Source organism: Coffea arabica, chromosome 6c (assembly GCF_036785885.1).
Source record: "Coffea arabica cultivar ET-39 chromosome 6c, Coffea Arabica ET-39 HiFi, whole genome shotgun sequence".
Classification (NCBI taxonomy): Eukaryota; Viridiplantae; Streptophyta; class Magnoliopsida; order Gentianales; family Rubiaceae; genus Coffea; species Coffea arabica.
Window position 1 is genome coordinate 2724022 of NC_092320.1, and position 15070 is coordinate 2739091.

The 15070-nt window shown below is 39.4% G+C and overlaps 2 protein-coding genes and 1 long non-coding RNA gene across 4 annotated transcripts; 2 read left to right on the forward strand and 1 right to left on the reverse strand.

Annotated features, from left to right (window-relative positions):
* Positions 1–752: 752 nt before the first annotated feature.
* Positions 753–3248, reverse strand: LOC113694221 (probable ribosome biogenesis protein RLP24). Of its 2 annotated transcripts, none has more exons than XM_027213095.2 (5): positions 3007–3248; positions 2315–2403; positions 1524–1637; positions 1287–1423; positions 753–1197 (listed from the first exon to the last, which is right to left on the reverse strand). In XM_027213095.2, the coding sequence occupies exons 2-5, from the start codon at positions 2324–2326 to the stop codon at positions 1026–1028; spliced, it is 435 nt and encodes a 144-aa protein (XP_027068896.1). In that variant the 5' UTR covers positions 2327–2403; positions 3007–3248; the 3' UTR covers positions 753–1025. The 2 variants fall into 2 exon arrangements, with proteins under 2 accessions (XP_027068896.1, XP_027068894.1); XM_027213093.2 differs by lacking the exon at positions 2315–2403 and adding an exon at positions 2176–2285 and having other exon boundaries at positions 3007–3186.
* Positions 3249–7502: 4254 nt separating this feature from the next.
* Positions 7503–8533, forward strand: LOC140008238 (uncharacterized). Its single transcript, XR_011815637.1, has 2 exons — positions 7503–8294; positions 8400–8533. It is a non-coding gene; the product is annotated as an uncharacterized lncRNA (long non-coding RNA).
* A 3131-nt stretch (positions 8534–11664) lies between these two features.
* Positions 11665–14579, forward strand: LOC113692017 (uncharacterized). Its single transcript, XM_072051962.1, has 3 exons — positions 11665–12697; positions 13241–13783; positions 14322–14579. The coding sequence occupies exons 1-3, from the start codon at positions 11849–11851 to the stop codon at positions 14427–14429; spliced, it is 1500 nt and encodes a 499-aa protein (XP_071908063.1). The 5' UTR covers positions 11665–11848; the 3' UTR covers positions 14430–14579.
* The last annotated feature ends 491 nt before the right edge of the window (positions 14580–15070 follow it).

Consider the following 15070-nt stretch of genomic DNA (forward strand, 5'->3'; position numbering starts at 1 on the left):
ATACAGAAGGTTAGTATGGTTTGGTAAAGAGGAAAATTTATGGGAATTGATGTCTGATAAGTTTCTTGCCTCTTCTTGCAATATTCTTTCACTCAATAAAACCTTCAAGGCCACTGCAATCTCCATGGAAGATCCCATACGAACAGATCCAGAAACAAAATTCAAGCTTCAAGTTGAAATTTTTTTTAAACTTCTTGATGCATGTTTTATCCCTGAAATCTTGATATTGAAAAGAAACATAGAAAAGTAGGAAATTCGATTATGGCTAAGGCGGGTGTCAATAGTGAAAAAGGATTAGCGGTGATGGGTTTTGGTGACCAGCAAGATGCAGGGGTGGAAAAGGGATTGGAAATAGTGGGCTCGTGGGGGTTGGGAGGGGAGAGGTTAGAGAGTGATGGTGGTGGCTGATGGGTGGCAGAGGTGGGGATTCAACTGGGGAGGATGGGAAAGAAGAAGAATAGGGAAAAAAAAATAAGGAAAATGGAAGGATGAAGAAGAAGGAATTAAAAAAGGGTAAAATTATCTTATGTTCCTATTCTTTTGGTTTATTACAGAGTCTCACTAATGGAGGGTGCTCTTCACGTAACTTATTGCAGTGGCCAGTATTAAACTGTGTTTGATCTTATTCAGGCTACTGCTTTTAGCAACAGAGCCACTGCCTGTATTCTTGCATACCTAAGACTAAGAGTCCAATGCAATACTGGCCACTTAGTTTCAGTTCTTCCAGCAATAATAAAATAAGAGGAGGACAGTAACCGGCAAAACTGTACTTCGAAAGGCATAAATTTTTCGACTAAGTTGTACAAAAAGCAACACCAGCAGAGTCACTCATACAAAACGAATCACAGTTCCAGTAGTAAAATTCTCAAGCGTATCAACTGTGGCAGATTGTGCACTAGATGGGAACAGGTAAATTTTCGCCACCAACTGCCAGAGGAAAGTCTGAATCTCATCAAACAACTTGATCAACGAGAGCCTTAAGGGACAGTCAACAGCATTAACTTTTTAAGCATGCTCCAAAACTTCTACTCTTCCATACGATTTTCTTGCGACTGCTCTTGGGAAACCTTCACCTTGATCTTTGGCAATGTGAGAGATGCCTCTTGTTGAAGAGCAGCAGGAGCTTTGACCATGTGGATGCTCTGCTCCAATTCCTTAGCTGCCTCTTTCCGTTCCATAGCTTTCTTTCCTTTCATCCTGTTCAAATTTTAAGACAAATTAGATGAAATATCCCAACGACAAAAAATGCAGGCTGTTCCACATGAAATAATTGTAGAGAGGAGAACCTCATTGCATGGTGTCTAGCCTCCCTGTCAACTCTGACTTTATCAATTTTCTTTATGGCCTTCAATGTATTCTCTGCTAGGTTCCTGTCATATCTTTCTGGCTTATTTCTCTTCCGTTCAAATTCAAATGTTGAATCCTTACATCACATATTTGCAAATCAATAACCACACGACCAATAATGCAAATATGTAAACAAAAATTTGGCACCCAATTACAATAAACAATCAAATACTTACCTGAGTCATATCCTTCCCGTGCAATCTTCTGTAAGCCTTGGTCCATTTAACTTTGCGAGGGTTTCTCTTCATCTTAAAATTCTTGTGGCATTTTGACCTACAAAATCGGAAGATCTGCAAATAAATGATAATCAGCATCACAAGGGATAAGTAAGAAACTTATAAGATTCCAAATGTGTAGCTTATATTTCCGAGCACAGCCAATACAAAGTAATAATCGAATTACTTTTTTTCCCTAGAGATGGACGGTCTATCTCAGCTACCTTGAAACATCCAGGGCTACATCTAATCTTTGTCAAGTGAACTAATTTAAACTGGTGCTTGAGGCACGCTCCCATGGGTAGAAAGCAGGGTGGGCAGTCATTCAGTAAAAGAAAACTACCATTTTGAAATATCTTTCTCAGCCTTGGTGCAATAAAAACCAACGTTATATGGAAGGGTAATTTTGGAGATTCATTCAACTGACATTGCCCCAAAGGGCATCTCCGCACACTGCATATGGTAAGATAAGGAGCTTTCCCGGCTCTTACTAAGGGAAAGGGCCAATTGTAACAAGCATAACATCTACTAAGCCTTGTCGAGTTACCTCGTCTAAGCGTTTTTCCAACTACTTGATACAAACACCATATTTTAGCAGGTTCACATACTTTACCTTTGCGTCATTTCTGACAAACTGAATACCATGACCCGGATATATTGTCGAGGAACAGAACCAGCATTTCTCCAACCTCATTACGCCTCAAAATCGAAGTTTTATATTTTCTGCAAGAGAAAAGAAAAAGAAAACTTACCAAAAGCATCATTTAGCTTGTATGTCCCGGTAAGGACATCTTAGGCACAATTTCCAGTATTTTGTACGTATATAACAAAAATATTACCGCTGAAAAAAGAAGTACATTAAGCAAATTAGAAGCATTCAGTAGCTAAAAAGTCATAACTACCATAGATAAAAGATAAACAAGAAATTCTAACTAAAAGATTCAAAAAAATTAAATTGTGACAGTAATTCATAACAATGCAATGGGCCACTAATCAACTCCAAAGTAGTAAAAGGAAACTTATTTGGGCGACCAGATTTTGCACTAGTAGTGCCAAGTACAAACAAGTGCACGCCGTGCTCAAACACACAAGCCACCAACCACCACAAGAAAAGCAGTGTAGCGAGGAGGGTGATATATCACCTAAACGAGACAGAACGGATAGCTTCCAACGGGATAATATTAAAAAAATTCTCCTGAATTTTCAGCTAAGAGAATAATATTGCTTGATTCTACAATGTTATTTAAACTTTTGAAGCAGCTGCAAACCACAATTGGTTTGTGAAAAAAAATCTAAACGAAGAGAAGAAGAGAGCAAGTTGGAGCAGTAGCAAGCACTGAAACAGTAGAAATCAATTTCTCAAAGAAAAGCATAAAGAATGTTAATCAGTAGTAATGCGTCAGACTAAGCATAGTGAGAGGGTGAATCAATTAGAGGGCCGAACCTGTTTGCTGCCAGAGGCTGGATTGTTCAGAAGCCCCAATTGAGAAGAGAAGAGATGGCGCCGCCGGGAAGAGATAGGGAGAGTTCCAATGGGGGCGGTTTCGGCTAAATCGAAACCCTAAAGTTCTGGCCCAAGCGGAGGCGGTTTGACCGAACCCCTGATTCGATGATTTTTTTCGATGCTTTGGCGCTTCTGGTTCCTTGCCAATCACCACTTTCACTACTTTTAACTCCGGGGCGGGTAAGGAATTTTTTGGCAAAGTCCTGTTTTGGTCAATTGAGTAAAAACTCAGCGTCATCATACATCATGCATCAGGGTCTTCCGGTGCGTTAGTAAACCAAGCTTGGCTAACAAACCGTTTGAGTTGCGCTAACTTATTGAAAATCATTTTCAAGTACTTATTAATTTGTTTGGTGCTTTTTTTTTTAATAATAACTTGTTAAGTACTTTTAAATTTATCATTTGAAGATATAATTCAATAAATAATTATTGTATTAAATAATATGTAATTTAAAAATTTTTAAAAGTATTTATCCCTTTATTTGGTTCATAATACAGGATAAAATGATTAAATTTGATGTTTTATTTTTTAAATCATAAAAGCTATTCTAAAAACACAAGGTTTGAGATTTTGCTAAAAGTGCTTTCGACATTAAAAATTCTACTCCTAATTTTATGGGATGATATTCATTAAATACTTTAAATGTGCTTTTAGTACTTAGAATGCCATTTTATTATATTAAAAAAAAAAACCGCAATCCCAAATGGGGCCTAACTGTACTTCTGCTTGGTCATGTATAAATTATTAAACATGATAATTTATATTATAGATCTACTAACTTAGAGGAAACTGAACCACTATCGACTCAGAAAATTATCGATCACGTTAAATTTTATTCTACACTTACAAATTTGAAAGTGACTGAACTACCACCAATCTAGACCTGAATATTTAAGGGATTTGAACCCTCGACGTACACCTAAATAGAGTTTTAAGACTCTCTTGGTCGGGAAGCTTTTGCTAAATGCTTCACACCTCCAGGCCCACCTGCTGCATTAATGTGGGCTGACCCATATTTCATTAGATAGAACTAGCAGATACGGGTTGGGTTCAGCGAACACCAACATTCTGAGCTAAGGAGCGAGTGTCATCAATGCTTGCGAGGTCACTAGCACAAGTTAGAGCTTATCGCTGACTAGCGCCCCAACGCAGCAGCCCGCCCAATTTTGGCTTCACACGCCATAGCAAATTTAGATAAAGAGTGAAGAAGAGAAGAAGTGAGTGCTAGACAGTAGAAATAACATAAATGTATTTGTCCATATAATTAAATACGGCTACTCTCTTTCCAGGTGTAACTCAAACACCAGGCCGTCTACATACATTTGAAACATTTTCACCGGATGATGATGAAATAGTCGGTCGGGCTGTCATGGAATCACTGTCCAGTATATATATATATTTTAAGTTTTACTTCTGCATATAAATCACTGCACATGCAGGGCATTCTACTTGCTTCCGTGGCTGATGAGGCAGAGCACGCTTTTTTTGTTGCATATTCAAGGCTCGTAGAAATTGCAACTCTCGAGTCTTTTTGCCATTGCATCACTAGGACATGTCAAGTGTCAGCATCTGAGATATCGTCATGTTGACATGCCAATAAATCTCACTTACACCACGCGCTGCAACGTCATGCAACTATTAGGTGGGCAGTGCCATGAAAGTTTGGCTACTTTCACCATTTTTTTTGACTGTGTATATATGCACTTTTTCTTTTTTTTTTTGCCGCGAGGCAGCAATCCTATAATTTAATTTATTCTATTCTAAGTATTAGATCAAAGGGATGTTTTTACATTTCTTTTGAATTTTTTTTAAAACAAATGGAATTCGAATCCTTAACTTACAAGTTACAATTGAAAGAGAGATTTATCCCTTTTTTATGGTCACTGAACCAAAAAATCAGAGCTTTTGAGTTACATATATATATATATATATATATATATATGTATATTGTGTTTCTGTACTCTGGTGGCGGCTTTTGAGTTAGAACCAAGATTCATTAGCTGATGAGAAGATGAAATGCACAGCTCAATAGACGTGGAATTTGGTCATCATGGTGCGTTGGCCTTGTTTATGATCATGCAGGGTTTCCAAGCATGTCTATTAATGAGCTTAAAATGGGATTGGCACCACATCAGCTGTCTCTAATTAACTCGTCGCTCCTAGCAACAGCTTTTACATCGGCGATTTATTTTTGTAGGCGCATTTACACATAATTGGTCCATAATACCCTGTCAAGCGACTCTTTCCAATAGCATTTTGCTATATGGGAAAAGGCAAAAGGCTTGAGAATAGTACTTATGATGACTAATCAGAACAAGGGGAGGTGGACAATGGGCGGAGATTTTGTCCAGGTTGTCTTTCACGGGATTCCCTACTTGGTGGCGCAAGTGTATTTGTTCTGTCCATCTAAGGCGATAAAATTGAAGTTTAAAATCTGAATCTATTAAATTATTGAATTATTAATTATTAATATAATATATTTGAGTGCATATCACATTCAGTGATAAGTGAATAATTTATCACTTAATTTTAGGAGTAAATTTTATCTAGAAAATTCAGTATCACATAATTAATTCAAATGTTCAAATTTTAATTATCAAACGGTTTGAATATATTAAGATATGATTTTATTAAGTTTAAATGCTGAATTAATTATCAAATAGGCCCTAAGTCTCCTCTCTGATTACGTCCTTTGGCGGTTGTTAAAGTATCATTCGCCATTCAGACTTCTTCTGTTCCCTCATGGTGCCACAAATTTTATAAGCCACTAGAAAATTTATAAAAAAAAAAAAAGAAAAAAATTTCTAATAATACAACATTTTTTACTGGCTCTGTAACCGCTAGTGCATGGCATTGCTTTCTTCACTGTTACGAGAAATTAAATCAATTTGCTAAATGTTGGTACAACTGCTGTATCCCCTCGTGTTAGCCCCTCGTGTTAGCCTTTATGCCTCCTGATTTCATCAAGATTGTGTATGTCTTATGCCTCTTGCCTCTTCCCCAACAATAAATAAAGCCTATCTTCATTCATCTTTGCTGAAGTTCAATGTCGATCAGATTTGTTTGCCCGACTGGTCCTACTCCTACACTTTGGAAGGCAGCTGCCTAACCAAAAGAAGAAAGGAACCCGCGGGGGGAGGGGGGTCGTGGTTACAAGGGAAAATCTAAGGGGCGCTTGGTTCTTGCTTTGGAATTGGAAAGGGTCCGCTAACAAGGGTTTTGGTCAATTCCTCTCAATTTAGTCAAGAATCATGAATAGCCAAATTTTAAGGCATTATTTTAATATTTCAATTTCTATTGCACTGGACCATCCATCATGCGTACAGTATTGAAATTATTACAATTTCAAGTACCAAAACCCCAATTTCAAGTACCAAAACCTCTGAACCGAGCAATCCCTAACTTCGTTAATTAAACCAAAGGAGCCCCAATCTTATCCATTGACCGACTGCAACCCCTCCCTCTAGGCTCTAGAGCTAAACTCGTGAAACCGAAAACTGTTTTTCGTTGCTACTGTACCATAAAGACCAGTGGTAGGATTTTGTAGAAGCATGTAGAAGTCTTATTTGTACGTATCAAGGAGTATTATTACGTGGGTTTTTTTTTCGGTAGGTACGCAATCTCTCGTTCCGATTTCTACAAAAGTACAAGTCTAGGAGGCATGGCGGAAATTTTTTATCTACCAAACATGCGACCACCGGCCACCGCAGATGACCCCAAAATGAAGAGAATAGCTAGGCATTAGATGAAACTATTAATTGGAAATTCATTTTTTTTGTTTAAAGAACTCTCTAAATGTTCAGGGTACCACTCGATAGAATAACAGGAAAAGAATTTAAAAAGACTGCAAAAGTAATCTAAACGAGCATACGAACTCATAGGGAGAGTTTTGACGTGGCATTGCCAACAGAAACTAGAGTCCTATCCAACATCACATTAGCAATAAAAATTAGGTTCAAACACTTCGAGCTTCTCCCACAAACCTCAGGCCCAAAATATCGGAGGAGTAGAATAACATTAAGGTGATCAAGGGGCAAAGAAAAAGGAGTATTTATATTGATTTTGGAAAGCAAAAAGGGACAAAAAGTTTTGTTAATAATTTACTGATGGGAAAGAATGGGAGAATAAGTTGAATTAGTGGGTTAAAAAATTTTTTTTGTTGATACGGAACCCGCAGTCGCTGCTTGAGAGTGTACATTGGATAAATCCTGTCTCGTGCAATGGCCCGCCAACCACACAAAGGAGTAAAACGTACTAGGCAAGGCCTGTATGATGGACAGATGTCCCAAGAGAGAAGAAAAATCATTATAAACTGTTGAAATATAATGATCCTTTTATTGAAAAATTTTGGGAAATAAGACGCACGAACCCATGGAAGGGACAGTCTTGTCATTTGAGGAGAAGATTGACATTGTATTTTAATGTGGCTCTCAAAGATGAGTATAAGTTAGCTTTACGAAATCATGCACGCTTGTTATAGTTTTTCAATTGCAATACCGCCGACCATTTATTAAATAGACGACCTCTTCGTCCTAGACTCCGCTCAATTCCCTCCGGGACCGAGGCCTTCTTGCTGGAAACTTACTGGACATGGAGATCGATCTGTCGAATGCTAAAAAGGCCGATCAAATAACATGGAGCTCTGGCGATCCAGATTTACTCGGCCACGCCCGGGGTTATAGCTGTTCTTTCTGTAAAAGAGGATTCTCTAATGCTCAGGCACTGGGAGGCCACATGAACATCCACAGAAAAGATAGGGCAAAGCTCAAAGAATTCGCGGGCCGCGACAACAATATTTTTTCATTGGACGTCACAGAGCGGGATGCTTCAGCTTCGGCTCCGGCTCCTAATCCTAATCCACCCTCACCTTCCGTAGAATTTCATGATACAGTGATGCAACTTGAACTTTCTGGAGATGAAAGAAGTTGCCCCCCAACAACTACAAGGGCTTCTACTTCACCAAATCATCAAGAAATTTATCATGATTATACTGGGAATGATCAGCTGCAACTATCCTTATTCGCTGAGACATCCTCATCAAATAACAACGAAGTGGAAAGCAATCCATTTAACAGGCAGTCGAGTCATGGCGAATCATTCAAAGAATTAGACCTCGAGCTTCGACTTGGCCCAGAACCTCACCAGGGATCAAAAAGGGGATGATCCCTTTGTCGAAAGAGGAAGGGAAAAAAAAAGCTATATATGATGCCAAGGGTTCATTTAAGAGGTCTACTTGCAAACCTTTGATTAATTTTACCATGCGCTTGTGTAATGATATCGTCGTTAAGAAGACTGTGCTTAATTGCTGTTCACATTAGTTCTACGACTGCAGGCCCGAAACATTTGTGGAGCAGAAGTGTGTGATCTATAGAGTATCGCCATAGACACACGATTAGGTTAGTGCTCTCCGGTTTCATGTAGACTCAGAATTGTTCGTAATTTGAGTTTATTTGTTCGTTTACTACATTTTATTCCTTGCTATCATTGCATTAATTATTGTGGTTTTTATTTCAACTCTTACAAAGAAATGCAGACGTCTTGTATTCTACAACAAAGGAGGTACGACATTTTCTTCGAACTCTGATAAGAATTTTCATTACGCAACGACAATAAGATTAGGTAGTTAGCATTTCGTTTCTAGGAAATTAAATCCGATTAAGAGGAAGATAATGACTTGTTGATCATGGACCACAAAAAAGGTTTTCTGTTGCTGCTTGCAAACAGTGTACTTACTGTCAATCATAAAACTCAACATTCTGAAAGTCGCAAACCTTTGAGCTTGTCATTAGTCCTTAGTTGTGACTTGGTGGGGGCTTAATTCCTCCTGACACGTTTAATTAAATGTGTCAACTGAGGTCTAGTTGATGCTGTGGAGGAAGTCTTTGTTGATAATGTGGGCGGCCGTTGGGGAAGCAAGGGGAAATTAATTACCGCCCTATCTCCTGCTAAATTCTTTCCTGACTTATACAATAATTGGATATTTATCAATCTTATGTCCTAAATTGACAAGAGAAATGTGTTTGTCAAAAACCACTGTGGTCTCTGTCATAACAGTGCATTCTTATCATTTCGCGGAAACACACCTCTCCATTAGTGGTGCATTTTTCAACAGTCTTAGGAATGTTCGTAATACATATAGGAAGAACCAAATTGTCAACACTGGAAATTATGTCCATAATTAGCAACTTAAAAGGCTCCTGCAAATCTACTAGCATATATTACCCAACCGATATATTAGACATACAGCGGTTATGAGAGGGTGCATAGAGGTTACTCTGCTGTTAGGTTTAGGGTTTGAATTTTGAACTTAATAGTTGGGGTGGAAAAAGTGTGGGGAGAAGTGGAAGATAAAAACCAAAAAACTATAACTCTATTTGGATTAGCTGTTTTTGGGAGTGTTTTTGAAAAATTTTACTGTAGCAGTGTATATGAAAAATTTTTACTATAAAATTTTTTGAAAATTTTGATATATTGTATGGATGAGATGTTTTTTGAGTTATTGTGTATTACTGTAGCATTGTATTTGAAAAACTTGTTTGTAATAATATGTAAGAAATCTGTATTTGCAGATGCGTGTAATTAATATATGTAAGAGATCTGTATTTGTAACATTAAAACATAAAATAAGTAGGTCCGTTTGGTTAGCATAATTTGTAAAAGAAAATTTCAAATATTATTCAACTTGCATCATAAACATAATTTTCAACTAATTTTTTGTCTCACATACGTCACGTCACATCACAAAAAATATTATAGTGTTATTCTAAATAATTTTTTTAAAATTAATTTCCTATCCAAACTGCCATCCTTATATCTGGTGTAAAATCGAATGTATAAAACAGAATATGCAATAGCAAATCCAAGGCCAAAAATTCCAGACAAAAAAGAAATGTTCCTTTGTCTCACTGGTCCTTTTGGGAAGGGAAGGAAGCGAGTAAAGCGTCAGGGCCTTATCAGCAGCAATCCACGCGGCCTAGTCTTGGATTGGGCCGTGGAAAGTGAGCTAACTGGCTAAGGCCCTGTCAGGAACTTGCTTGCGTTTTTTTTCTTCTTCTTCTTCCTCCTCTTTTATTCGTCGAATAATGGATATAACTCTGATGCTTTACACTCAATTCATCATCATCAATAATATTTTAGGAAAACCTTCAAATAATAGAAGCAAGAGGAAAAAGGTAGAGGAGTGCTATATTCTTAGTCGTATCCACCCACAAGTGAAATTTTTGTATCGGTTTTAAATAAGTGTTTCTGTTTTTGAGGATTCATTTCCTAAATTTGACATGAATATTTAGATTTACAAACGCACGACATTTTATTCCAGAAGAAAAAAAGGCATTGGTAAAGGAAATTTTAGGAAATTTTTTTCTGGGTTGTTCCTCTTTTTCTTCGGGCTGCAAAAGCAACACCAAATATTGGGCTTGAAAGTTGAAACTAATAAACAAAAACCTGTTGATGGAGAATATGCCCGAATCCTGTTTCATAGCGGTGTTGAACTCTCTAGCCTCAAGCATTCTGTAGACATTTCGACTGCAACAAATGTCCTCATCGATCCCCCCCCCCCTCCCCCAAATTTCATATATTATCTTGCATTTGGCCTGAAAAATTCAATCATCAATCAAGAAAAAAAGACATGGAAAGTGTTGCAGTAAGATTATATTGCAGTTAAAGAGTACTGCACTCGGTGTGGATATGAGTTAATGCAAAATCTCTAATCTACTTGATGATGGGCTGGACTCAGTCGTTAATTGAATTCTTTTCACTGTCAACAAAGAGATTGGATCATTTGCTCTTCTTCCTTGGGTCATTCTGAAACGTTAAACATTAGGCCCCCATAACAAACAGGCCTAAAAAGGCAAACAGGAGCTACAAGCAGCAGCTACACCATTGTCGATGGCCATGCTGATTCTGATTTCTTACCAGTTGGACAATTTACACATTCTAATATCCGATTAGAAATTTGCAAGAGCAAAGGATCTGAACCTGATTATGTGAATCCAACCAAAAAAAAAATAAAAATGAAGAAGACATGTATTCACCAATTCAAATTCCTTATTCAGCAGTCCGCCGGCAGGGGAAATTATATATCGCCGGACCCCACATCTTCAGGCGAAGCAATACCATTTGAAACCAGCATTTTGATTTCTGTGAGCCTGTGCGACAGTTCAGACTTCAGAGGTCTTGGTCCTCGGGCACATATAGTACTTGGACCCCTTCAATTAAGAAACATGGATTTACGAAAAGGTTTTTTTTTTTAGTTTTTTTTTTGGAGTAGAGAACGGTGAGTGAAACTTAAGAAGAGCAAAGGAATCGGGCATTTGACCTCAGGCCTATAATTCCCGAGATTCTCTGATGACGGCGAACTTGATCCTGGTCTCCACTCCTTCTTGTTTGGTAAAGGAACAAATCCTTTGCCCCTAAGAACTCGGCACTTGGCAGCAAGAGGTAAGAAAACAAAATCCAACTTTTGGACCCAGGAACCCCACTAGAAAAAGAAAAAAAAAGAGGGTTTGGTGGACAAGGAGGAAAGCTGGACGTGACATTGCTCTACTTTCGAGCCTCTGGGCCCTTTAAAACCCAATCACGGCGACAGGTTTGGCAGTAAAGGCCGTTGGCCAAACCCTTAAAAGCTCCATTTCCGGGTTTCAGACGGGAAATAATTCACTTTCCGTCCTCCTTCCTCATAAAACTTTTAAGCTCTTATCTCACAGGTGTAGAGATTTTTGATAGGTTTCTTATTTCACATTTCGCAGTTGGGTTAATCCCCAACTGCCAAGCCAAAAAGATATGTCTCAATCCCCGGAAAACGTTCAGGACCCGCTTAAACCGTGGAAATACATACTCTTCCCTCCCTTAAAAGCCACCGATGCTTTGACTGCATTCATGAAGGGCTTTTTTGTAGTATGCCTCGTTGCGTCCATCTCTCTAGTCGCCTTGTCATATTTCTCCACCACAACTAATTACAGAAGGTGTTCAGGTTGTGAGGATCAAGCCCCCCTCGTACACTCCGCTAGTGATTATCACACTAATGGAGAAACTCAGATTTCTCATATTCTTTTTGGTATTGGGGGCTCCGCTAAGACCTGGAACAATCGCCGTCGGTACAATGAACTGTGGTGGAGGCCCAATATCACTCGGGGGTTCGTTTGGCTTGATGAAGAGCCGGCCGAAGATATGAAATGGCCTGAGACTTCACCGCCGTATAAAGTCTCAGAGGACACATCTGGGTTCAAGTACACCAGCGGGTACGGGTCTCGGTCGGCGGTGCGCATCGCGCGGATAGTGAAGCAGAGTTTCGAGCTTGGGGTAGGCAACGTAAGGTGGTTCGTAATGGGTGACGACGATACGGTGTTTTTCACCGAGAATCTGGTGACTGTGCTGGGCAAGTATGATCACAACCAGATGTACTACGTTGGTGGGATTTCGGAGAGCGTGGAGCAGGACGTGATACACTCCTACACTATGGGCTACGGCGGCGGGGGGTTCGCCATCAGCTACCCTCTCGCCGCTGAGCTTGTGAGGGTGTTGGACGGCTGCATTAATCGCTACGCCTCTTTCTACGGCTCTGATCAGAAGATTGGGGGTTGCATGAGCGAGATTGGCGTGCCAATCACCAGGGAGCTCGGTTTCCATCAGGTTAGATTCTTTGAAATTAATAATACTCTCAAATTAATTACTGGTGATTAGGAATTCATGATGTTCTGCGATTTCTTTTTCCATGTGAAAGCACTGGTAATTGCGTAACCGATCCCACCCTCATCTCCTCCTGGTAAAGATGAGATGCGATCGTATCAACCGACATAATGACAGTCGGCATTAGTTGTTGGTTGGACGTCTAGTAGGTGGAAATTATCAAAAGGGCGTTATCATTATTGTTGGAAACTTAGTACCAGTGCCTCTGCCTGTGATCATCGATGTTTCCAAGGCGACCCTGAATTCCATTTCCAATATTTTCAGACATGATACAATTCTTGGTCATCATTTGCCTTTTTTTTTTTTTTTTTATTAAAAAAAAAACAAACAAACAAACAAATTCAGGAAATAAATGTAAACATGGGAAAAAAAAAAAAAATCTGTTGTTTTAGGAATCAAACAAATGCTCTTCGTATTGTATTTACGGAAATACCCTTGAACATGGTGGTGAGATATTTGTTTGGTTTGGTGGAATTATCAAATCAGTTGGACATACGTGGAAACCCGTATGGATTGCTTGCCGCGCACCCATTGGCGCCACTGGTGTCACTGCACCATCTGGACTACGTGCAGCCCCTGTTTCCGGGCACCAATCGCATTGACTCCGTCAAGATTCTGGTTAAGGCTTACAGGTCCGACCCAAGCCGGGCACTGCAACACAGCTTCTGCTACGACCTCAAGCGGAATTGGTCAATTTCCGTATCGTGGGGCTACACCATTCAGCTGTACCCATCCTTGGTGACGGCGAAAGATCTGGCCACGCCCCTGCAGACATTCTTAACTTGGAGGTCCTGGAGTCAAGACCCATTTACGTTCAATACCAGGGTGCTCAGCCTGGATCCGTGCAAGAGACCCGTCACGTACTTCTTTGACGGCGTTACGAAGGTTGGTGATGGTGGGACCATGACTTCGTACATGAGGCCTCCGCAGCCCAGGAAAAAATGTGGGAACGGCAAATATCGTCCTGCCTTGTCCGTTCAGATGTTCAATGTCTCTGCGCCCATTTTAGATCCCAACGTATGGAAGAAGGTAAAAAATTAATTAAAATTTTTTTTTTTTAAACTTGCGTATTTTAAGTTACTTTAAGCATCTTTTTCCTCCCTATTTGTTTTTTTTTTCTTTTTCCATGGATCAATAGCATGATGAACTTAAGAAAGAAATTTGTTTAAAATCATCATATTACATATTATATTAATATTGTTACCTAGTTGAAGGCAGGGCTGTCTAATACACTCAGTCCAGGTGCTTTGAGCGTGTTTGGATATGATTATATTTGAAATATTACTTAAAATAATTAGTGTTAAAAATATATTTGTGATGCAACTAAATAGAAAAAAAATTTGTATAAATAATGCTGTCGTTAGTGGAGTGGACCGCTCACTTTTACTCTTCTTGATGATGATGATGAATCCAATCCATGATGCCAAAAACTCCGTCGTCTGCGGAATGATGGAGGCGCATCATGCTCGTATAGGAGTTTGAAGCTGACTTGTACTCAATCTCTTTAGACTTTTTACTGATTCATTACGTAATTTGCTACAAGGCTTTGTAACGATTTAATGGGCAGGCACCACGTAGACAATGTTGCGAGGTGATCAACGGAGGAGACAGGGCCGGCGTTGTGCGGATGAAAATAAGGGGCTGCAGTCGGTGGGAATCGGTAACACCCCCGTGAGGACGATGGCTAGCAAGTTCAACTTCCGGTCCGGATGACTTTTATAGGAGAACATTTTGTTCCCAAAGGATACCCGTGTGGAAAGGAGTTCATATGCCGCCAAATAAGTCCGACAATTCTGGAAACATAACGTCATACGTGTACATCCTCCACGTTGCTCTTTTTTTTTTTTCTTCTTCTTTTTTTGTTGGGGAGGAGGAGGGAATTTTCAAAGAGTAGCAGCACCGCTCACTAAATAAGTTTAAACGTCGTCGGTTCGGGGAAGACAAACTCACCTCAAATCCTCCTCTAATAAGGCTAAAAGTTCCGATAGTTTACGAAAAGAAACGAAAGGGACTTCCACAACCTATATCCTACTAAATTTGGCAGCTAGTCCGCACTTCTGCTTGATCTTGATTTGATAGAACTGATGCATCAAGAATTATTAGAAAGTAATGGCGACAAATTCACGGGTATCAAATCAATCAATACGAGTGCCATCTCTCTGAAATTGGTATGGAGCAAATGGATGTTACAAGGAGAAGGGTTAATTGTGAGGCCATCCCTTAGCCCCATAGATAGCTCTGCCACAAGTTTCAGGTGAACCATCCCTGATTATACCTCCTGCTCCCTCCCACCTTGCCTCGATTCCTGAAGGGAGG

Coding starts and splice junctions, on each gene's coding strand:
- LOC113694221 (XM_027213093.2), bottom strand. CDS start 2,256: ATGAGGTTGGAGAAATGCTGGTTCTGTTCCTCGACAATATATCCGGGT. Junction 1,638..2,175: donor TTGTCAGAAATGACGCAAAG/GTAAAGTATGTG, acceptor ATTTATTTGCAG/ATCTTCCGATTTTGTAGGTC. Junction 1,424..1,523: donor ACGGGAAGGATATGACTCAG/GTAAGTATTTGA, acceptor ATGTGATGTAAG/GATTCAACATTTGAATTTGA.
- LOC113692017 (XM_072051962.1), top strand. CDS start 11,849: ATGTCTCAATCCCCGGAAAACGTTCAGGACCCGCTTAAACCGTGGAAA. Junction 12,698..13,240: donor GGGAGCTCGGTTTCCATCAG/GTTAGATTCTTT, acceptor TTATCAAATCAG/TTGGACATACGTGGAAACCC. Junction 13,784..14,321: donor ATCCCAACGTATGGAAGAAG/GTAAAAAATTAA, acceptor TTTAATGGGCAG/GCACCACGTAGACAATGTTG.